The sequence below is a fragment of the Anoplophora glabripennis genome, unplaced genomic scaffold (assembly GCF_000390285.2).
Source record: "Anoplophora glabripennis isolate ALB-LARVAE unplaced genomic scaffold, Agla_2.0 scaffold45, whole genome shotgun sequence".
In the NCBI taxonomy this organism is placed as follows: domain Eukaryota; kingdom Metazoa; phylum Arthropoda; class Insecta; order Coleoptera; family Cerambycidae; genus Anoplophora; species Anoplophora glabripennis.
In genome coordinates, this window is record NW_019416437.1 from 1,114,370 (window position 1) to 1,140,378 (window position 26,009).

Here is a 26,009-nt window from a genome sequence, read left to right on the forward strand (position 1 = left end):
AATATTAATAACGTTAATTTTTGTTATCAAATTGTTTATGTTCAATGGAGTTTTTATTAGATGGCAAGTTTTTTTTCTAACCTGTTATATGCTATTTATTTTTATTTATTGCTACAAATTTCTAAAATTTTTACGATAATATGATGTCATCTTAAATCTTAAATATTTGCAGCTTAAATGTTAGAGAGAAATTCGGGAGTTTATTCTATAAAATTCAAGTAGCATGGTTGCAAACGAAATATATTTGTAGCTTGGGGCAATAAATAATAAATCTATCTTTCATTTTCTTTCCACAAATATTAGATAGGAGAATGTATTAAACTCATATAGTTCTTTCGTGGATAATAACTTATTTAGAGCCTTTCAGTAATATTGCTCGTTTCTGCAACTAACTCTCCGATTGTACAAGAAATTACACTTTGTGCCAGTAGTTGAAAGCTATGTTACCGTAATGTCGTAGCTGTGGGTGCCTGATATTTCCACAGCATTTTCCCTTGCCATATGTGCTACATAATTTCTGCTTATTCCCTTGGACACCAGAACGATTTTTTAATATGCCGATTAAAGAAATCAAATCTTGAAATATAAAGATTATTATTGTTTAAGCAATTACTGCAAGCTGTGGTTATCTAAAGTGTTCATAAATAAACTATTAATGAAACATTCTATAAAGATTTATTAATAAATTTAAAAATTGAATCTCTAGCAGTGCAACATTTTAAGCAGGGTGCTACTTAACTCGAGTGCGAAGCTATTACAGGTTAAAACTAATATAAAAGGTACTAATCGAATCGAATTGTGCTTTCATATGTTTGTTGTTTTTCATTTCCTCATTGTAAAAATTTATATAATCATGTGCTCTTTTTTATTAATTGATAATTGTATAATATATTATTTTAAACATTATTAATTGTTCGTATTTTGTTTTTTTATTACTGTATAATTATTTAGGTAAAAACGTATTATTATTATTTTGTGTGTTCTTTTATTTATTGAAAATTGTACTTTTTTAAACATAATTTAGTATTTGTATTTTTGTTCATCTCTAGTGCAATTTTATTATTTTAATTTTTGTATAAGAAATTGTATCAACTTTTAAACATATAATCATTTCAGTATAACAACATATCTAGTTTCCATTATAACAGTTTATATCAGTAGTACATACAGGGTGTTTCAGTTCGGGTGAATCAAACTTTAACCACAAATAGAACTCGATAAACAATTCAGAATTTCCTTATAAAGCAAGGGTCTAAGTCTCACGGTTTTTCATTGTACAAGGCCATATTGGTCGATTTTTAAAATCATATTATTTATGAAATCTTTGGTGTGCTTATAACAAATTTAATCAAATTTGGTATGGTGTTAACATTTACACATGTGCATAATTTACTGTAAAATTTACAAATTTTTGTAGATCAGTGGCGTAGGAATAGGTAGTAAAGCGGGATTTTTTTATCCCAACTTCTACGCCGATGTCCTAATAATTATTTGGGATTCATTTTTAGATTCCGTGTACAATTCTACAAAAAAAGATATACTTATTGAAAATCGGTATAGGTCAGTTAAAGGATTTTTCCTAGAATTAATTCGTACTAGATCTTTAAAGATGAGTAAAAGTCATTAAAAACAAATTTTTTATATGTATTCTAAAAAGTAAATTCTCATTAAATATAATTTTGTCTTCTGTTACAGATTAATTCCGTATTTTAAAATAACTCTTCTTGTTGTTTTGTCATTGTTTCTTTATGTTAGATGTACGCATCAAACAACAAATGTAACTTTAACAATAGGAAAACTGTCAGCCTTTACGAAGTTCTGAATCCTGATTAATTTATCTGAAAGTTTTGGCACTAGTTCGCCAATGCATATAAACAAGTTTAGATACCTACTACTTGACTTATTTCAGAAGCTACTCTTCCTTATCTTTCTTTTCTAAGTCTCCATTTGTGCATAAAAAAATAGAACATAAAACAGAATAGCTGCCCCTGGCAAAAATTTTTCATTAAATATCAATTTTGATAAATTTAGATCAATTTTCCTAAATTACTTTCGTTTTAAAATTAAAAGAACTAGGCGTTCTTTTTTTGAACGCGTTTATTTTATTTAATTTTATATCTTTTTTGCAAATTTTGACGATTGGTGAAATATTTTAATTAAAAAATAAGTATAAGTTATAAATTTATCATGGTTGGTGTTTGCTGTTATCCCTGAATGATTTTTATTCCAAATGTTGCCAGCCTTAAATGTGGGGAATGAGTTCACCAATATAGCAAATTGTGATAATTTCTTGAGAAACTGACTGAATCTATAATTATTAAAAAATGTAGCACTCCTTTAACAACTAAAGTAAACAAATGCATTAAGTCAAGTTGTTTATAAACGTAGTTCTGGTAATCTTTTATTAACGTAGAAATTGTTAATTCTATGTTAAATAATGTGATAATCAAATTATTTTTACTGGTGAAAGCGGAACATTCATATAATTTAACATTTAGTCGTTTGTCTTTTCTGTTTTGAGCACGAAAGTAAAGAATATATTTTCCAAATATGTAAAATATGTATTATGTATAGTTTGATTTGTACCTCCAAAATGCAACAATCAAGTGTTTTTATAAAGACAGTTTTGAAATCACAAAAAAATTTCCTACAACTTTGACCGCTATTCCTTTTTTTAAATTCGAACGTATGAAAGTAAAAAATATTGAATCTTATTTGAATAATCCTGTTTAATATGTTGTGAACTATACGGTAATTTTGATTCTAATACGTATCTGTCCTTTAATACCCTATACGCTGTCAAGACAATACCCAATAATTATTTTTCCGTCAATAAATCCTTTCACGAACATGCCCCTTTGTTAGCCACTTTCCATTTTGATGCGCTGAAACTATGTACTCCTTTGTGTTGTTTCAGGAAACTGAAAAACGCGCCATGTGGACATGACGCGACAACCACATGATGAAGAGCCTGGTTGGGATCATGTGGATCGTACTAGTGCTCGTTTCAGGTATTCAATTTCATATTATTTTACTTTTCAGCTTATGCTAGTATTTTCTGCATTTCTGCACTACAAATATTATGGAAAAAATTTACTATATTTACAAATTGTAACGGTTTTAGTAATACATAACCCTTTTTGAATTTTATTTGGATATATTTCAAAGTACTTAATTGCGAAATGCTTTTTATGATTTTGAACATGGCGTTATTGGAAATTAACCTCGTTTAATTATGTATAGAGAAGGTATATATACAACACTGAATATAACAGCAGATTCATTGAGTTAATTTCCCTTAAATATCCTTTTGATAAAGTTCTGCTAGCCAACTTGCTGGAGAATAGCTGGCATATTTGAGGTGATTAGACACTAAATGCGAGTTATAGTGCAACAAAGTTTACAGCAACATTCCTGTTAATTTACGTATTTCATGTGTAATTAGACATCCTGAATAGTTCGTGATAGTCTGCAACACAAGCTCAAAAAATGTATCAAAACTTTATTGTAAATATCAGAAAATTTTTGCCTTCATTAAGTCAATACAAAACCGAAATTAACTAAAACTATTTCTTAAGAAAATATTATCGATTATTTTTGCTATGCTATTTCGCAAAAAATATAACATAGGCATCGGATCATCACGCGAAAATGTTAAATTCGACTACCGTCATCTTGAATTAATAATACTTAAATTTTTCCATATTTTACATTTTTGCGTGACTACTTTGTATATATATATAATAATAATGAAATTGAAAAGTTTTTATAAAACAAATACATTTTTGCTCTCGTTATAAAATTTAGAATAGATCAGTCATTCTACGGGAAAAATAGCGATTTCGAGAAGAAATTGATAGCAGCAATCTGGCGACGGGATCTTGTTAGGGGGGGATAATTAATGAAAAATACATAAATTAGTACAGCCAACTTTGCCCCTACTCCGAATAAACAATGGTAAAAGTAGTCAAAATGAGGTTTTTCTCAAATATAAATTTTCAGAGGCAAGGTAGAGAAAAAGTCTTCAAATAAAGTTGTAGGTAAAAAAAAACCTATAATTTATTTTTTTTATGCATTAAAATCGGTGCATTATTTATCGAGATAATTGCAAAAAACACGTATTTTTGCAGTGTTTTTTACTTGTTAATAGCTTTTGCAATAATGGCCATAGGCGAATTTTAATCTACTAAAAATGAGGGTAGGTATTATAACCCTTTATATGTGGCCACAAATTGGGCCCGATCGGTCTAATAGTTTATGAATAATTGCATTTGTTTATCCCAAACATGATTTTTTTAAACGATTGAGCTAGGTCAGTGAGTGCATAAAAATCAATTTAAACGCCGGGAAATAATAGTTAAACGTCTCAAAATTTTTTTCAATTTTGTTACATTTTTTTTCCAATGCAAAATGGGATATTTTTTTATAAATCAATAGAAGTAACTCCGGAACTACTGGTCTCAGGAACACGACAGTCATATCCGGCCCTTTCTGGGCCGAGATAGCCCTTTTTTTAAAATCACAGCTCCATTGTTTATAAACATTAAGGTCTAAACTTTATGATACATTCAACTTCACAAAGATTCATGAATAAATAAAAAACTTATAGTAACTCAAAGTGGAGGTAAATTTTCTTAGTTGTGAACATGACATTTCATATTAGAAATCGAACAGGACCAAACAATGCCTTTAATAAGAATCACATCACAAGAAACGTAATAGTTGTACCACAAAGTAAAAGTGAAAATCTGAGGTGATTGAGATGGCAAATTTCCAAGACTACTCAAGTTAATAACTTTAGTCCTATGGTACAACACGTTGTTTTTCATTATTTAACAAACTTATGCATTCATTGACATGTCTTATATATCGAGTTGCAAAGAATAAAATACCAAATAATATTTTTGGGAGGTGAAAATACAAAGAACATAGATATATATTTTTTTATGAGAGCTTAACAGACTGCAGCTTAGATAAAGTAACTCAAAAGAGAACATTTATATTTTATTCTGAATATAATAAATCACCTTTATTCCTTTTGTGCTTGACACGAAGGAGCTATCCACTTGAGGAGTTTTTGAAGATTTAAGTTACTTCGCTGTCTGTATTTGCTACAAAAAGATTGGATTAAACGGACTCGAGTGTGTCTGAAGATGGTCGACGTTCTCCATTTTGTTTTTCTTTCACTTGACAAAACTGAAATATTGAATATAATAGTTTTTTTTTGTCAAACGATCACGATGCTATTATCAAAAATACGTCAAGCGAAAATCCTTATATTTCTTTTATGATGAAATATATATGTTTATAATTTAAAACTTTTAATCCACTGTAACATGAGACGGAAATTAAATAGCACAGCGTAAATATGTGAGCACAATTTTCAAACTCTAGCAATCATAAACGTGTCAGCATATACTGACGTGGGTTCGTAGATAACACCAGTTTTCTATTTTTAAGTAAATTTGACTTTATATGGGCAATCATAGTAGACTAAAAAGTATGAAGTGATCGATATATTTTGGGAAATGTGTTTATAAGCAGAAGGTAATTAAATTCTGAAAATGGTGTTATATTTTTACTACACTGTAGAAAAATTTCAAAATTTCACTGAAATTTCACTCAATTTTACTCAATAATAATAATTTTTGTCCATACCCGATTGAGTGAAATTTTCACTATATTAGTATGAGTACAACTGAGTGAAACTATTGCATCAGAAATGAGTGAGTTTACTCAAATCCGAGTTACTGCTAACTATCAATTGATGGACTTTTGACTCTATTCTGAGTACATAAAAACAATTTAGAGTTGATTTTTTCTCTAATATGATTTAAATTTAACTATTATTGAGTCATTTTTTACTCAGACTTGGTTTTTAATTAACTAAATATTGAGTGCAAAAATAAATCACTCATAAATGATTAATTAGTATATACGGTGTTGAAATTAATTCACTTCGCGGGGCCTCCTGTCCTGGCTGAGATCTGAAACCGCCGGCTAAGACCTGTTCTCCTGGTGATCACACAATTTTCTGGAGCATCTAACGGGCCCCTATCAACTGTAGTCGAGATTACAGAAGCGATATGTAAGTGGTGCCATCTTCACGGCGCCATTCAAATTACTCGAAATTAATATACATTTATACTCACTCAGTAATGAGGACCTTTACTCTGATTTAAGTATAAGTGTACCAAATACGAGTTTACGTGAAAAATGTATTAAGGAGTACAGCTGGCGTCACCCAAATGTGAACGGATTTTGGTTGTTATAGAAATTTTATCTGGATTTTATCGTAATAAATCAGACTTTTTGTAGTGGCGTAACACAGAGAGGGTATTCTGGTGGATAAATTCGACCAAGATACTGTCTTCCGCGTCACTGGAAATCTTCCCGACACCTTGCCTGATAGGTCTTTGTAATTTTTGTTCTTCTTGCCAGAGTTGTTTAATATAAAATATACAACCCTTACTGTCATTTAAATCAGCAGCCACTTCAATCAAAGACCAATCTAATCTAATCTAATTTACCTATAGTCCTTGCTCTTTGTGTCTCAGTTAAATGCTCCTGCATTTTTCACGTTACTTGTTTCATTATGTTTGCTCTAAGTGACATATATATTTGACAACTATTGAATTTTACGACGACTATGAATTGAAGTTTAAATTACACGGTCCAATATTCCCGTTCACATTTGGGTGGTGCCGACTGTACCTATATTTGGGTGAAAATATTCAGTTTTAGTTTAAATATAATCACAAATGAATAAAATCATCAAAATGCCCAATATTGAGTGAAAATGTACTCAATAATTTCACTCAATGGATTGACTCCGAACCTTTATTTCTTTCACTCACACCAATTTTTTTCCAGTGTAGCTGTCACTCAAATGTAGGCAACATATAAATAGCAGAGAGCGACCTAGGTGCTCTGATAGCATGCCTTGTTTAGCAGTAGGCGAAATAACCTTTTTAGCTCATGATTAGACATCGGAAACTTTGTGGCGATACTGGAAGAAATAAACAGTAGTAATCTAGATTATGCTAGCAAGCGGCAGTACGCGTTGTAGTAGCAGAAAGAGGCTAAATCTGTGATCAAGTCGTGTGCCGCTCACAATACACAATGCTACTGACTGCCATAAAAACACGTGCCATACATTTGACCAAGCAAAGCGTTAAACTCATTAATACATGTATAAAGTTCAAAGAAATGCACGGCCATCGTCCCTTGATTGTTCACCTGCACGCCTGACCGACATGGCAGGCATTAGGGCGGCGTTAGATACGTATTGAATAAATTGATCGATGCGAAGCTTCAGATCAGAAGCGGATATGTACATATTATGTACAATGACGCGGATAGTGGGATTACTAAAATGTGAAGTAGTTTGATGCTTCGCCACCATTAATAAAAAACTATTAAAAACTTCCAGTATATTAGATTTGCGCCTGTGACTTAGATAGGTAAATGTTAAATGGACGTGTTCGTTTTTGAAATGGATATTTACGGATCGCCGGAGAAAATTAACCGCGAAACACTTAGGACAACTGTTAATTATTTTCTACAATTGCTTTCCTTGTGAGTAACAAATTATTATTTTGTTAACTTTTGGAGGTTCTTATTTTTACGTACTATTCCCTTGTATTTTATGGTAAGTTCCATGGGATGTAGAAAAATAGACATTGCCCCGTTTTGTTCAATACTATTATGCAAATACTTAGATATTTATTCTTATAATGTTAAGAGTGCAGTTATGGCAACGGTTGTGCTACTTTTTGTCTCAATAAAATTAGATAAAAGAGAACACGGCCTACAGTTAACTCTGTGCCACATTGTAGCCGCTCTAACATTTCAGATTCCATGATATTGTCGGAAACAACTGCTCTGCGACCTACATGTTTCCTTCAGCATTGAATTACAACGACAATGCCTAAGATTATTCTTCAGCAGTTTACTAGATATTGAGAGTGTAACTCAATGTTAGATAGAGTATGTAGCCCGCAAAGTTTCCCACAATATCACTAGTTTTATTTTGCATATTCAACTGCCTTCGATAAATTAACATCTAAGATGAACTCTCTCGGAATTCTAGGTGTGGAAATACGAAAAACAAAAGGAATTAGAGAGAATACACACGTATTCAAACATTTTTCTTTATAATTAGCGCACTGAAATTTGTATTTGCAGAATAAGTTTTTATACGAAGGAGAAAAACATTCATTCTGTGTAAACAGAAAATTGCAAGTATGAATTAAATGAAACGCCTTCAACGGCTTTGGAAATATATCTGCGTTCGAAAAGTTATAAAGTTCAATACAAGCAAAATTCAGTTTGCGTTTCTCCTAACATAAATTTATTTAGCAGAATTGACCCTATTGCGAATTGCTGTGTTGCGACCTTATATCAAATTGTGTGGCTCCCATTGAATTTTATCCCAAAATATCTTGTTTTAGAATGTCATTTTTAAATTAAATACGTTTCGATGTAACTGTTTGAATGTTTTATAGAAATTTGAAATATGTAGGTATATTGAAGAAACTAGGACCAAATGTTTAAAATATATTGATATGTCACGTTGAACGCATATTAAAAAGGAATCATGAAAAAAACTCGAACATATATTTATTCTACAGTAGTGCCATTGATTTATGCATTGTTATATTTATATAGGTAGTAGGTAATGTATAATTTGTCGATATTTATAAAACTACTTGAAGAAACTTGACATGTAGGTAGAAATAAAGTTAATCCTCTTTAGATACTGTACAAATTTTAATAATGAGGCTTGAAAACAAATAATTTGTTACGAGATTACTTTTACAATTGTCGGGATTCGCTAATGTGAAGATCACGACATTTGAGAAAAGTAATAAATTTGGTATTAATAACACAGGCCGACAAAAAAAAATTGTTTACTTTTGAGACGTGACTCTATCCATCTTTAGTAAATTTTTTCGCTGAATCCGAAATTGATAAAAAAAAATCTGACATGTGGATTTTTCCCCACGCACCCTCAATTCTTCCCAAAAATTCAAAATATCCAAACTGGCCAACCAATCTATCCATCTTTAGAAAAATTTTCCGCCATCATGTCTTTAAAACACACGATTTTTTTTTGTCGGCCTGTATAATCAAATGGAAATTATTTTAGGGGAATATTATAAGAAGTGTTAAATAGAATGTAGGAAACCCTATCTCCTTGTAATCTCTTTAAATTCATAGACATGTAATTATGGCTTCGAAGGTAATTTTCTATTGATAAATAAGAAACTTTGTATTAAGGCTTCCTAAATCGCCATTTCTTTTTGAATGCCGACATCATCTGTCAAGAAAGCGTCTCATGAAACATCCCCTTTCATGCTTTAAAATTGTTTTTAATCGGCTCATACTTCTCGTAGTACTATGATTATAGCTTTATTAAAACAATTATCTCTCTATAGCACAATAGGCCCATTCAGTAGAATTTTTTTTGCATATTCTAAAAGTTTACCCTTCAATTAGTTAGTATGCCAAAAATCAATTTTTTGTTTCAACGAGAAATGTGTGAAATAAATTAATGAAAACAGAGCGCGGAAAAACGTTGAGCAACCATTGCCTGACGTCATAATATCCGCTCGCGCTCGCTCTCATCCCATTCTGTGTTAATACGTACTATACGGTGTGTGGTTCGCTCGGCAGTTTCGTTAATCATTGTTTTTATGTCTAAATGGGTCGAAACCGAGGATTGTACAAATATTGTATAGTTCCAGGCTGCAAAAGTACCTCAAGATCGACTCCGAATAAAATATTTATTTCATTACCGAAAAATGAAAAGTTTGTGTGATGTTATCCACGGTTTCCCCAGCCACGGTATGCAACTCAAAACCACCTTCGTTTTTCTTTGGATGCACGTCTAGGGGGTTGTAAAATATTATTATTTGAACATTTAGAGCACAATTCTCAACTTTATGCCGGAAATAAATTCTGCCCCATCTAAATGTTCGTGTTCACAAAAAATTCGAAATACGACGGCGACAGGGACCTATAAGCAGTTAAGAACCACTCTAGTTTTTCTTTGGTTTTCCATCTAGAGGGTTTTAAATATTATTATTTGAACATTTAGAGCAGAATTATAAAATTTATGCTGGAAAAAATTTCTGCCCCATCTAAACGTACCCGTTCACAAAAATTTCGAAATACGTCGGCGAGAGGGACCTATAAGCAACTCAGAACCACCCTCGTTTTTCTTTGGTTGCCCGTCTAAGAGGTTATAAATATTATTATTTAAACATTTAGAGCAGAATTTTCAAATTTATGTCGAAAAAATAAATTCTACCCCATCTAAACGTTCCCGTCCACAAAAATTTCGAAATACGTTGCGAGAGGCACCTATAAGTAATTTATTTAAATAATAATATAGACGGGCAATCAAAGAAAAACGAGGGTGGTTCTGAGTTGCTCGCACATACACGTCGTCGCATACATCCACAAGTACCGAGTCTAGTACGTTGGGTACATTTGTACACAAAATGGAAGGCAAAATTACGTCATTGAGAAAAATCCGAAAATGTATTTAGATATTCCAAGACATTCTATGTTTATAATAAATATGTTGTGTGAAAAATGCATTTCAACAAGACTTGATGTATATCTCTTATACACTTTCTATTTATACACTTAAAAATATAGATATATAATATAGGTAAAAGTATAGCAAATATCTACACATCAGTTTAGACGAGGCAGCCGAAAACAGACTGTCGTCTCTTTCTTAGAAGCCGTATAAAATGAGATTTATCTCTCCGACTGCTGGCGAGTGGCCGGTATCGTGACGTCATTACCTGTTCTCTCGCAGTGTTGACCTTTTTAAAGGTCTTACAAATTCAGAATTAAATATATCACTTATTAATCCTATTGACCTAATTTTTTTTAGATATATTTAGGTGGTTAAATACTATCAGAAAATGAAAGAAAAAGTTTAAAATTATATATCACTGAATGGGCCTATTATTATATGTGTATAATTAATCCATATAAATACACGCCACTGGAATTTGGACCTGTAACCTATTCTAGCAAAAAAATCAAAGAACAAAAATTACGATGTAATAAATAAGTAAGTAGGCTTTATGGAAGCAGGTATTTTATTTTAGAGAATTTTTTGTTATTATACTATTATTATTAATTAGGTACTACTGTTAAATGTAATTAGTAAATACTGTAAATATAAGTACAGGAAACTCATTTCGAGATTTCTAAATACTATCCATTCGGTTTGGCGATAGTTGACAATCTCTGCCCAAACATTAAAATGGTTTTTGTCAAATCAAATTGACTAAAGCTACTTGGAGGGGTGCGTGTAAAAAACTATTAGATACATTTCAATAAACACAGTACTGTATACAGCACAAGTATAACATTAATTTTTATTTAATCTCAGTATTTTATTGAAAATTTTTAGCTGACATCGACTCTATTTTTAATGTCGCTTATATCCTATTTTTTTCTTATAAATTCTGAAGCGTCCTAGTTTCGTAAGTAATAATATCGAAAAATGTTCATTTACAATTTTCTTTAAATATCTAATGATTTAATTGGTGTTTTTTTTAAAAAGAAACATAACCGAAGAAAAGTTTGCTACATGATTTTTTTTATTGAAATTAATTCCCAGTTACTTAAAATAATTCAAGTAGTTAGTATGTTAAAGATGGTATAATTATAATGTTTGTTTTTTTTGTTTCTTAAGAGTTCTAATTGAGGGGTCAACGCATTGAAACCTATAGGTTTAATTGTTGTTAATAATTTCATTTTATTAAGAAAACAAGTGTTTTCTTGCATCAGGTGAACCTGAATTCATAACAGAAAATTTCTAGTCATCACTTTCGTATAAATGCTTATATGAAGTTTGATTCGGCAATTTTCTTTTTAAAATTAAACTTCTTATGCTTCATAAAACGTTAAAATTTAACTTTGAGTTAAGGTTTCATTAAAATATCCCCAGCTTAATTAAATATCAAAGACGGTTCTGGGCCTACAGCGAGAAAAACTTGAAATGAAAAGGGGCTTGGAATACTAGAGAGTTCCATGTGCTGTCGTCTCTGAAAATTTCATCATATGACCCTTACGCGACCCTGAGGACTTATTAGTAATGTCGTGCTAAGGTACCTAATATTTCATGTTGGTGTTGCTCGTCTTTATCACTGTTTAACGGGTTAAAGGGTCGGATTAGTTATTTCAAAACGTCAAAATGTCTAAATCTAACAAACTACCTAACTTTAAAGTTGCGTATATATTCAACGTTTATTACAATTTTTAGTGGCCTATAATGAAAGGTTCTGATATAATACTATTTCTCTTTTTATTACTACTGATAGTTATTTTGATGTTTTAATACAACATAAATTAGACAAATTTGATCACAGAAAATTTATGTTTATTACTGTTTTTAAATGAATGTAAGACGTGAGAAAGATGTAGTTTGTAGTACAACACGTTTTATGTAGTTACTATACCTTTCCTATCAGTATTTCAGAAATAGTGAATTTAATTTAAGAAAGTGTCACTTCAATATCACCTTAGTAAATTAAATTTTTCTCAAATACAAGTGACGCTTTCTTAAATGAATGTTCTAATTCAAATTATATTATACTGAATTTCCTTTATTTAACACAATTTCTATACACAGTTTGCAATTTTGACAACTTTGACAATTCACAATCACAACAACTTAACCTTAAAAAACTCCCCACTGTCGGTTTATATATTTTTCTTTGTTCCTCGCACTTTCCATGAACAGTATAGATTGCAGAACAATCTTTAAGCTTCTTAGAATATGTTAAGAAAGAAACAGAACATATTCTAGGATGAAACAAAAAAGTCAACAAATGCCAAGCACACTACATCGAATAAAGCTAAAATATATTAATGTATTTGTATTTGAGAAAAATTGAGGCACCGCTTCGGAGACTCTTGTAGATTTAAGCTAATTTATTTATATATAAAAATCAACACCTTCTGAGATATAGCCTATATGCTGAGTGTGGTAAGTCGAAACTTTTTTAATATCACTCCAAAACTGTTTTAGTTAGAGGCTTGTCATGTGGTACACGTCTTTGTTTATTTGTTTGTAACACATTTTGCTGAATATAAAGAATAATCTATAGTGTGTTACTTTTTTACTATTTCCACGTTCTTGATAACCAAATAATATTTTTATGAGTTAGCCAGTGGTATCTACTTTACATTTTCTAATACAACATTTTTTAGTATCCTTAGGACTATTCTTATTTATAGCTCCTTCAGACATAACAAATGCATTCTGGGATACTTTGTATTTCAGTGTAGTTAAGGCCGAAGGCTTTTCAATTTTATTCAAAATTCATAACAGATATCAAGATTTCATTTCATATAAAAGATCTTCAAAAATCATTTTTGCATTAGAAAATATAAATTAAATAGTCATAGGCGTACGAACAAAGAAGTTATGGGATATTGAAAGGAGTGGCGACCTCAAAATAATAACACCTTGTATATACGTCATTCTGTTACATATTAAGAAATATGTATATTGTAATCAAATCAAGTCCAAATAATAGGCTTCTAAAATTTTAGAATAATTAAAAAATGTAACAAAAGCCGGGACGCCTGGTAATTTATTTATTAGTTCTTGGAACAGATGGGCCAAAGAGTAAAATATTTCAATCAACACTAATTATCGAAAGTTAAGGGTTTTCAAGTAGATTTAGCGTCGCCAAGACCGTTCTTCGAAGAAGGCCTTATGAAATTTAGGAATATTTTTGAACAAGTTCACTTAGACCGTCGGGGCCATGTGACAGTCATCTGTCGCGTCCGGGAGGCGCCAGCCTATGCTGGGACAGAACAAAGAAACTCATATTTTTTAAAACGCGCGAAACCACGAGAAGAGCGTAGAGGTTCCAAATTAGAAGTAAATCAAATTGTTAAATTGATAATAATTGGAAAGGAAAGTAATAGATCAAATAGCTGCTTTTTAGCCAGCAAAACGTGTTCTTGCCGATGTTGCCTAACGCGACACATGGAGCATGAAGTATTTTTAAGAGTTGCCATATAGGCGTCAGAATTGATACTGGTTTCGTGTGGTATGATGTCTACAAGCAAAAGTTCAGGCGAAATTTTGAATTTCTTCTGCTTCGGCGGGTTTGCATGATGCCATTCCATAGATTGCCTTTTCGTTTCCGGTTCAAAGTGATGGAATCAGGTTTCATCTCCCGTCACAATGCTTGCAAGAAAGTCGTCTCCAAAATTACCGTACTGTTCCAAAAGTTTGCTGCGCACTATCTTTCGTGTTTCTTTGTGGACATCCGTCAACATTCTTGTAATCCACCTGGGGCAAACCTCTTTCAACTTCAACTGTCTCAATATTCTGTTATGGGTTTGTCAATCAAAATCAGATTGGCGAATATGCTGCACATTGTCAGGAAGGAGGTCACTAGTATTGGCGAGCCCACTTTCACCAGATAATCTGCTTACCCACAACTGACTATATTGTGATCAGCATCGTCACTCCCATACACCTTCTTCAATCGCTTGGAATGTTTGTCACTCACTGTGTCGTTGTCACAACACAGGAACTCTACAATAGCACATTGCTTCGGAGGAACATCAAGTGTAGCAGCGAACATTTTGAAGGAATGCTACGACAGCGCAATTTGCGGAAGTAGGTTGAATTAAATTTGAATACAAACGAGCAGAATGTTTCTATGACCTCCATGAATAGCAAAAATGTAGAATAAAAGCTGGATGCTTGAAAGAATGTTGTGCATTTTTTTGGAGTTACCCTCGTATTATAACTGTAGCAACATTTGATGAAGACTGACGAGTGACCCTGGCGAAGGGAGAACTAAACCATAAGCATATTTGTTCTAGTTATCATGCTGTTACGACTGACACTGGCCTCGTCTAGTCAAAAGACATTAGATTTTAGTTGGATATTAGCATAATACTACAAAAGTAGTTTTTTCCACATGTAGAAAAGTCATATAAAACTACAGTAACACGCGAGCTACTTACCAGCTTGAACTTAACACACCATTAAAAATACTTAATGTGAACCTTTCCAGCTAAAGTTGCATGTGCAAGCACACGGTCTGTAAAACTTGATGCATACTAAGCTTATTTTACTGCTTCAGTCGTACCTTCACGAACATTACTTTTGCGGTCCGCGTAATGTATCTACAGGCTGCAACAGCAAGGTATAAAGCGATGAGCAATGATGTGTACAAACAATAAAAACAGATCTTGAGCGTCATCATTTTACAAATGCAAGACCTTACCTCCAATGTCGGTGCCGCGACGCTGAATTTACTGAACAATAAGGTGCTTTCACAAATCGGTGAGCACCATACATTTAAACATGTACTACTGTTGGCACAGAAACAATATTCTGCACTCATACCAAGCAGAACTAAATTATAATGGGTTTTACAGTTATAACACTGACACGTATGTATGTAGTACAGGTTTTTCCAAAGCTAAACTGAAATTGTATCACAAAAATTCAATTTTTCTATGACTGCATAAAAAATTACAAAGTGTTAAGGGTCTATGCAATAAAATAATTAACTGAATGCTTTTTCTCTACTATTTCAATTAAATAGGTTAATTAAAATATCAGTATTGTATTAATTATTCAACTGATACAACTTCTAATAAAAATTCAAGGTAACTAATAATTCTCCGATATAGTAAACAGTATATCAGTAGCGGCAATGATATTCTTTGACATTGCTTCTTTCATTTGTTTGAATTCTTCTGTGTAAGATTTTATAGTTACCGTCGATGATTTCCAACCAGCATGTGTCTTCAACTTTAAAACATATCCTCTTGCATCTGCAAAAACTATCAGCATGGAATATTTCGACCAAAAACTGGACAGTTTTACATGCTTTGTCCTTTCTGAATAGTAAGCAAAAGAAACCTTTTTCGTAAGATTATTGTTCTATTGAAATAAATTAATCGACAAATCGTTTGAGGATCAATTTATATTGTTTCCACGGCATATCTGGAGCTAATTTCTTCCAGTGCATGACAATTCAATTATTATTATTATTATCAAAGATTTTGTGAGCCTTGTTGACTTTATAGAAAGAAGTTATCACCTCTAAAATTGTCTTTGACGACAACCTGTTTATTACTTTGACCTGTTCCTTGTACCAAAACATCGATTCAACTGGAATTGCCATGATGCTAGTTGTACTTTCATCTACAGAAATATGCAAGAAATATGGTTTTCCGCTATATTTGGGGTTATGTTAAGAGGTAATTTTCCCCACAAAACCCTTTATACTACTTTCTCCTTCAAAATTCATTTTGAATCATTCGAATCTCTTTTTTCCTCTTCTCTGTTGAAATTGATTAGTTTCGCAAATTCGTCGAAATTCAGCAGCATCAAGTCAAGAAGAGAGAAGAATCAAATTACAAACACCTATATTTCCAATGGTTCTTAAAAAAAAATGTAGAATACTACATATTTGTAGATGTTTTATCATTTAATGTAATGATTTTAATAAAAAAAATTATGTTTGCAAATTACATCATTGTAATCATGGAGACTACACAAGGAGCCTGAACTCCATGTAAACAAAAATAAGAGGGAGCTCGTGTCCCATATGTATCATTAAATTATTTTCGAAACTTTTTATATACCATTATAAAAACAAATTATAATAATTATTTACTTGACTTCTAGTTTTTAGGTTAGTATACCTCCCCGATATATCTACTAATCTCATTATAAAACAAAATTGGTTATTTGGTTACTTCACTCGTATTTATTATGCTACATTCACTTGGGACACATGGAACACTAGCGGCACCCCAACTTCTACCATTTCTTGGACAAATTTTGTTAATTTTCCCGTATGAGTTCGTGCTCCTTATCTAGTCTCCCTGATTGTAACACTTATTTTTCAGCCGTCAAGTAGCTGAGAACTATTCATTGTACGTTTCCCCTATAAAAAAAATCTGAGATTGTTGAGGTCACTGAATCCAAATGCAGCATTATACTTTCGAAATTCAAGATAGTGGATCCAATATAGCGGATGAGGTGATTCTATAACACCTATTATAGTTCTGGGGATGAAATTTCGACTCAGATCAAAATTATAAGACCATAAACTCAATAATTCCATAGTTTTGAGAATTGAATTTCCAAGAACAAAAAGATGTAGGTAATTCAGAAAACTCCTGAAACAAATCAACATCAACAATCGCTTTCTCGGAGTGGAAGATGCTGTATTCGAACGATTCAAAATTGATTTTGAAGAGTATGTTAGTACTTTCCGATTTAATAACGAGTTTTGTTGAGAAAAATTATCTCCTACTGTAGCGAAAAAATGTGTTTTTGACACTTTTAGGTTGAGATGTTTGCAAAATTCGGATTCGGATTCACTGCATCGAAAATCTTACGGAAAGTAAAGTCTAGTTTCTGGTTTAGAATTTCGTTTGCAAAAAACACGGCAGTACCCATAGCTCCGCCACTGCTTATTTATATACCTAAACTACTTTATAGCCACAAATATATTTAAAATGTATACCAAATATTAAATTGATTTAGAAAACCCTGTTGTTTGAAAAAGGCTGCTTTAACACAAAAATACCTTAATTTTAGTCATATAATACGCCCCTGCACATCATCAGGAATCATATATATATACAGGGTGTTCCACCTAAGAGGGATTCCTCTGTAAGTTTGTAACTGTAAAATTTATAAAAAAAATGGTTTTAACAAAGGTTGCCTAGAATCATGTGGGCCATGTAAAGAAAATATGTTTAGCTTGACAGGGTGTTCCATTTCGCGGGGGCACTACATTACTTTTGTTATTTTAAATAGAACATCGTGTATTTTATTGCGTTTTTGAATTCCTTGATTAATATTAGGTGGAGTTTATTTATATATATGGTGTTTAAAACTTATCGTTTTTGAGATAATCAGTTGTTTTTGAAAAAAAATCACAATTTCAGCTCTCCAAATGAGGCTAGATAGCGTTTAATCCGTAACAGCTAGAAACCTGCAATTTTCACAGTTCGTTTTGGCAGAAATTACTCTATTTTGTCATCTATGAGCAAAACGTGTACGTTATTCAGACTCGGAAATACTGAGACCTACATTATAATAATCTTACGAGTTGAAAAACTTTTTTTTTTCAAATGGAATGGCTCATATTAATTGTCATGAGTGAATGCAAAATTGAATGTCCTTTCGACTGATATAAGGTCCATACTTATCTCTAACAGTTTTCCAGAAAAATCAGGTTCTTTTCTAAACTCCGAAAAAGTAGTGTAACAGCATCAATAAGGCCTTGCAAAACCACTTTTCTCTCACATTTTATCAGGCCTAAGACTGACAGTGTCAATATTTATTGGCATGTTTAAAAAGTGGTTTAACAAACAAAAGTAAACCATTAACAATAACTAAAACAAAATGCAAAACGAAACAAACTGAAACTCAGAACACAACAAGGAGAAGAATACTTAGACCGCTGATTTACATCAATTGCTCGAAGTATCCTCCATTTTGATTAATACACAAATTCTGTTCTTAAAAGACTGTTCAACAAGTCCGAAAAAGTAGCTATGTAACAGCTTCAAGAAGGTATTGCAATTGTATTAGTACAACGTCGATACATAGGATTTTAGAAATACACAGCACAGCACATCCTTATCGCATCCAGTTACACCAAGAATTACTAAAAGTAGACTTTCAGCGGAGACTGGAGTTTTGTGAGCACTTGAGATGTAAAATTAAGATGATGACTTTTTTAAACGAGTCATGTTCTCCGATGAGGCTACTTTTTATTACGGTTTCGTTAATAGTCATTATTATGACACAGTAAATTCTCATCAATTCCGGACAACTCCTAGCCAACGTGTGGGGAGCAATTTTGGGAACCCATGTCATTGAATCATCCTTCTTTGACCAGTATCGAACTGAAGCAGTTTTTTAAACTTTTTAACAAACACTCTAGAAGATTTGTTAGGCGACATTCCTTTAGCTACCCTTCGAAGAATGTGGATGCAACATGATGGAGCTCTATCTCACAATATTTCTATGGTTCGTCAGTTTTTACACGAAACTTTTTCCAACAGATGGATTGGGCGCGGGGGACCAGTGAGTTGGCCTTCAAGGTGTCCAGATATGACAAGTTGCGACTTATTTTTATGGGAATTTATAAAAAGCAAAGTTTACGTTACACCATCAACTACCGCGGAAGATATGTGGCAGCGCATTTCAGTATCATTTCAAGAAATTACGCCAGACATGCTGACCAATGTTGAACAATCTTCTAAGAACAGAATTTGTGTATTAATCAAAATGGCGGATACTTCGAGTAATTGATGTAAATCAGCGGTCTAAGTATTCTTCTCCTTGTTGTGTTCCGAGTTTCAGTTTGTTTCGTTTTGCATTTTGTTTTAGTTGTTGTTAATGGTTTACTTTTGTTTGTTAAACCACTTTTTAAACATGCCAATAAATATTGACACTGTCAGTCTCAGGCCTGATAAAATGTGAGAGAAAAGTGGGTTTGCAAGGCCTTATCGATGCTGTTACATAGCTACTTTTTCGGAGTTCAGAAAAGAACTTGATTTTTCTGGAAAACTGTTAAAGATAAGTATGGACAACCTTATATCAGTCGAAAGGTAATTTTCCATTTACCCATGACAATTAAATGCAGGTCTCAGTATTTCCGAGTCTGAAAAAGGTATGATATAGTAATTTATGCCAAAACGAACTATGAAAAGTGCTGGTTTCTAACTCTTATGGTTTAGATGCTATTATATCTAGCCTCATATAGAGAGGTGAAATCGTGCTTTTTTTCAAAAACAACTGAATACCTCGAAAACGGCAAGTTTTAAACACCATGTACATTTAATAAACTCTACCTAATATTAATCAAGGAATTCAAAAACGCAACAATATACAGGGTGTTCCATTTGAAATAACAGAGTTATGTAGCGCCCACGCGAAATGGAACACCCTGCAAAGCTAGAAATATTTTCTTTACATGATCCACATGATTCCAGGTAACTTTTATTAAAACCATTTTCTTATAAATTTTACAGTTGCAGAATTACAGAAGAATCCCTCTTAGGTGGAACATCCTGTATATTAAGACAAACATACCTTAATATTAGTCACACAATACGCTCCTGCAAACCATCAGGAAACATTATGTGTATTAATTAGAAACAGACATCAAAAAAAATATAATAAGGTCTCTCCATTGACTGTCTTTCCTTCAATTTCTGTCCTAACTGCATTCTTGTCGGTGTTATGTAGTTTCATGCACACATTACCCTTAGTACAGTTGTTATGTTGAAAAGTTCAGTGCTTTTGCAAACATCTAACTCATCGTAGAACTGACATTTCTGTTTACGGTCGAAAACAATTTACGGGTAAGCATGCAGTCACCAGTCACAACAAATATTAATTGGAAGGTCCCTCATTTACATTTACGAGCTTATCGCTGTCATATTTGTGTACGTCGTACATTAAATGCAGGGATGTTTGCCGTGGCGCATAAATAAATAAATCCTGGCGACGTACATTCATGTGCTAAACAACAGGCTTTATGCCTTAATTACTGCAGGTACCACATTACGGCGTACGCGATGAAACGTAGCCTTGGCAAGGGATGAAACTGATAGACAACTAAATGCAATGAAGTGCCGAGGTATACGCTAATTTGTAGTAGAATTCCTCTCGTGTGTTAATTGAATTACACAGAAATGAGGCTCGTAGTTCAGGGGACATTTATTTTAAGTCATCCTGAAATTATTGTATAATGCGTGCAGAAATTAATGAGAGCAATTTTGCTTCTACAATAAAGTTGTAGAAACATCAGCAATCAACAGACATCGTTTACCTACATTGCACGTGATGTTATACAACAATGGGGCATTTTCTTATTTTCTAAACTTAACTGGATATTTTTTGCACCCTTATACGTTTTGGTAGTTTAATTTTCACAGGGACATTTGTAATGCTAGCACTAAAAATTCCCTTCTAGGATTATACAGACAAAAAAATTTCAGTTTCATTTCAATTCTGGTTTTATTTATTTATTTTATTTATGTACTTATTTACATCTAGAACAAGACGGATCTTTTTTTACGAAACATTATGAACAATAAAATTATTTATCAAAAAATAATGATAGTTTATTATACTGGATTTATTTATTTGTTCATTTATTTTCCTTTTATGACAATAAAGTTATTGTATAGGAATGGTCATAATAAAAAATCTTAGGTCTAATACTTAAAACAAAAAGAAATAAATAAATTCAAAACACATTGCACACATTACACATTACATTACATTAAAATATTCCTCTAGAGAATAAAAACACTTTTCTTTCAGAAAGTCTGTCAAACTCTTTTTAAATGCCGTTTCGGTAGTACTTTGTTTTATATTTGTCGGTAACAAATTAAATATTCTAGGCCCTATAAATCTGGTTGAGTCACTAGTTATTTTTAATCTAGCAGAAGGCTCATATAGCTTATCCTTTCGTCTAGTATTCACACTGTGGTAATGGCTATTCAAAGCAAAAATATTCCTATTTTTAAAAACATACATACTTATCTCAAATATATATATGCAGGGCAATGTTAAAATTCCAAGTTTCTTAAATATAGGTCTACAAGACTGATTACTTAGTGCCCCAACAATACACCGTAAAATCCTTTTCTTAGCAATAAAAACACTAGAGCTTAATGTGGAATTGCCCCAGAAACAGACACCATACCTTAAACGTGAGTCAATTTGTGCAAAATATAACATTCTAATTTGTCCCTCATTTATAAATGGTCTAATATTTCGAAATAAATATGTCAAAGAAGAAATTTTCGATATTAAAACTTCACAATGGTACTTCCAATTTAGACATTCATCTAAGTGAATTCCAAGAAATTTAAAAGTTTCGTTATATTTAAGTTTAGTGTTAGTAAGATTTATATCCAAATTGTCACACTTCTTTTATCTGCTATGAAATTGAATAACTTGAGTATTTTTAGGATTCATATAAAACTGATGTTGAGTGAAATAAGTATTTAATGAAGTCAAAATGTGCTTGCTGTTTTGTTGAATTAATTCATTCGATGTGTTAGAAACTATTATAGAAATGTCATCTGCATAAATTGTAAAATGCGATGGGGATATTATGTGTCCAATGTCAATTATATATAGAATAAAATGTATGGGACCCATAACGGACCCTTGAGGAACTCCCATGCTAATATCTACACTCTTTGATGCCACACTTTTCATTTGATGTTGATCAAAATGCTGCAAACTTACATACTGTTTTCGGCCTTCAAGAAAAGTGTTTACCCAATTTAAAGACATTCCTCTAATACCACAGTGGGACAATTTAAACATCAATAACTGGATGAGTCATTAATAATGGTACACAGCTTAGTGGCAGATTGTGAACGTCAAAATATGGTGATTGAGCCAAACTTGCCTTAATCAATTGTTGCTCCGTTTCGTTCTACAGGGTGTTAAAGTTGAAAAAATATTTTCGATTTTGTGCTATATTTTAAATAGGTATGGACCGATTATTTTGAAAATTTATAGGTTTACGTTTTTTGAGGTGGCAAATACGAATATGCAAACAGTGTTGGGGTCACGTCTAGGGGTGCCTAATGGAATTATCAATCAATTTAACTGTTGAAGTTAAAAGGAAAGTGTCTAATTTCATTGGAGAATAAATCGTTCAAATTGTCGAAAAAAAAATTCTTTTGCTACATACAAAGCTGTTAAACTTTATCCGAGTATTTTAGCCGAGTTATATCGGGTGTTCGCAAAGTTGAGTAATTTATTTTAAAAGCTGGTAGAACCCGTAAAAAAGTCGATTTACCAAAAATCGTTTATATAAAAGTTGCCAAGTAAATCAATTATTTAAAAAAATTGAAATTTAAAAACTTTATAATACAAACCCGATTTATTGTCATTTTTGACAACTGCTTTGTAGAAACATAAATGGTAAACAAATGGTAACAATTTTGAACAATTTTTGTAGAACAGGATTTTTATTCTGTAATTTTTATATAAACGATTTTTGGTGTATGTAAATATCGACTATTTTTTACGAGTTCTACCACTTGTTAAAATAAATGACTTAACGTTGAGAACACCCTGTATAGATAATATCAACTTTTTGCTTAACTAAATGCAGTGCTTGAATAAAACAATTTATATACCTACGTAGGCTGTTTACAAATTTAAAGTGTAATAAGTAATAGTAATAAGAGTAAATAAATCTAGGTGCAAAAATTTGATTGGCAGTAATATTTTTTGCAGACAGAATATATATTTTTTAATATCACTGAACTACCACTTGATATGGTAAAAACTTTTTTGAAACTCCTGACTGCATCGGTAGCTCTACCTCTATACATAAAGACGTCTTGATAATTCTCAGTTTTCATCGATGTTCCCATATGTTATCAATTATCATTGATAGGCCATTTTAATATGTTTATTTCCATTTATACACACCACAGGTGCATTGTCCTCTAACAAAAAGAAAACGTTGTTAGAAAAAGAAAAATAATAAATTACTCCACTTAAATTTTTGTTTGCTAACTCTCTTAATAATTAGTATGAAATAGTAAATTTTCTGTTTATTACAATTACATTTAAGGCTACAACTATTAACCCCTTTTTATGTAGTAGTAGCTCGGGGACGATTCCGGAGCTCCTGAATACGTTTTAACAATTGTAGTTATTAATTTTAAGAACAATTTTGCGCTGTGTACAATATGTGAAGATTAAATCCTCTTTACTTAAGTTAAAGGATGTGATATGATTAAATGAGAGAAAAAATACATTTAAAATAGTGAAAGTTGGGAACTTGGAAACGTCACAATATTATTTTGAAAAATTATTATTGTTCTCTAAAAGTCTTAGAAGAGTTTCTGCCTTTCTGTGTACCTAATAACTTATTAAGATGCAATTCGTTAAAAATCTGTCAGGAGATATGAAACACAAAAGACTTTTCCTAAAAGTTACTTCGGAAGGCTAAAATCTTTTGTGTAAGTTGCTATGTAGGAGAGCAGATTGATGGCGAAAAGAGAAAACTGAAACAAAGTCGAATCAACAAGTGAGTCCTAATTCTAGGCTAGGTACCTACGAAAACGTAGCAGTCGCCTTAAGCCCGTATGTTTATTTAATCAGTTTCATAAGAAAGTTTCCAACTTTTCAAAAGTTGATGTTCCCGTCACAAGTTGTATCAGCTATTTCGGATAACGAATGCTCCCTTCGGGGTGCTCTAATTAAAAATTGTCTTTAATATTACAGGTATATGGTTCACTCTTACCTTACATTCTGTTCTGCGAACAATAATTAATTGTCATGTAATTATTGTAGTATAACAACCCTAGGTTCGATCGTAAAAAATAAATAAAACTAGTTGTGGCCAAAAATATGTGATTGTCATAAGGAATACCTACGTTGTGTGTATCTATATTTTTATTGACCGGAAGGCGCTGGCTACTAACTTTGTAGAGGGGATGTATGGTTTAATTTTATAAAACAAAAGCAGAGTAAATACACCTAGCTTTATTATCTACATACAACAGTCCTCAAATCAAACATGTGACAAATATAAAGAACAACAAAAACATCAACAAATATTTAACATAAAATGAGAGTATCAGGCTCACTTAGAGCTCCTGTGGGGAAAGAGCATGGCAGAGAAACCCACGATCGTTGTTCTTACCACCCAAATATAAATACAAAACAACCGCTAACCAAAGGTATAAATTAAGATCCTTTGCTAATGATAAATAAGACCTGTCTCATTTAATGTGTCACTAAATGTCATCTGTTACCTCATATTAGTCATACACACTTCCAAGTAAAACTGAAGAGGTTTGGTGTTAGTTAGCCGGCAGAGCCGGAAGGTACTGGAGTCCCATACGGGAGGCAATCCAGCTATAGTTGAGATTTCGGAAGATCCTTCATAACACTGGAGTCCCATACGGGAGGCAATCGAGCTTAATCCAGATTCGTTCCGCACGGGCGAAAATGTTAGTAAACTCAACAAGGCTCGTATAGACGTGTGACATAAAGTGGACACAAGAAATCAAAGAACAACCTGATCTTGTTTAAAACAAGTTAAATGTGAAATAAAGAAGTCGTTATTGTACTATCTGGGCGGTCTCGACAAAATACATATTTGAACATGTCATAAATAATGAACAATCTTAAATAATAATTGTAACAATTTTATATTAGAAAAATATACGCCCCTAAGCGTAAGACAATGAAGGCTAAACATATACAGAATTATTATCATGAGACATCTATATTTTACGAACAACGTCATCATTACAAAAACAAGTTAGCTGTAAAACAAAGGAGTCATTATTGTAAAGTCGGGGGCGCCCACGACAATATATATATTTTAACATGAAATAAATAATGAGCAATCGTTAATAATAATTATAACAATTTTACCTTAGAAAAATATATGCCCTTGAGCATAAAGCAATGGAAGCTAAACATACAAAGAATTATTATCATGAAACATCTATAAACATCACAATCATAAGATTACATAGAACAATTAACAGCAAAGTACTTAAAGAATATTACCTGCTAACTAATACCGGTTAATCACTTAATTTTCCACTACTTCTATATTTTTCACACTACACTGATCGTCTTACTTTTCACTCCGTGCTGTCCTCACTTCAACTGCCTATCTTCAACTCTCTAGGCTTCCTTCCAGAATTCCCTACCTAAGCGCTTGTTTTTTGTGCTTCCTTCCACCGACTGTTAATATCACTTTTTCATTATTGTGCAACACTCATGTAACAGGTGACGTCGAAGTTGATGAGATAAGTACGGTTTTGCACATTATTGAATATCTTCTTCATACTAGTTTCTGTGGTCCAGGTGATTTGATGTTACTGCGCCTTCCGCAGTATGTACTCATGTGTCAGGAATCCACTTTATTTCAGTTCATATGCCGTTTTTATATTTTTAA

General features: G+C 32.2%; 1 protein-coding gene across 2 annotated transcripts in view; it reads left to right on the forward strand.

The window, feature by feature from the left end:
* Positions 1 to 2,959: 2,959 nt before the first annotated feature.
* Positions 2,960 to 26,009, forward strand: part of LOC108917110 (acetylcholine receptor subunit alpha-like) — a 238,116-nt gene continuing 215,066 nt past the window's right edge. For both annotated transcript variants that reach the window (XM_018723554.1, XM_018723556.1), the window contains exon 1: positions 2,960 to 3,011. In XM_018723554.1, the coding sequence (XP_018579070.1) occupies positions 2,960 to 3,011 (52 nt within the window). The remainder of the gene's footprint in view (positions 3,012 to 26,009) is intronic.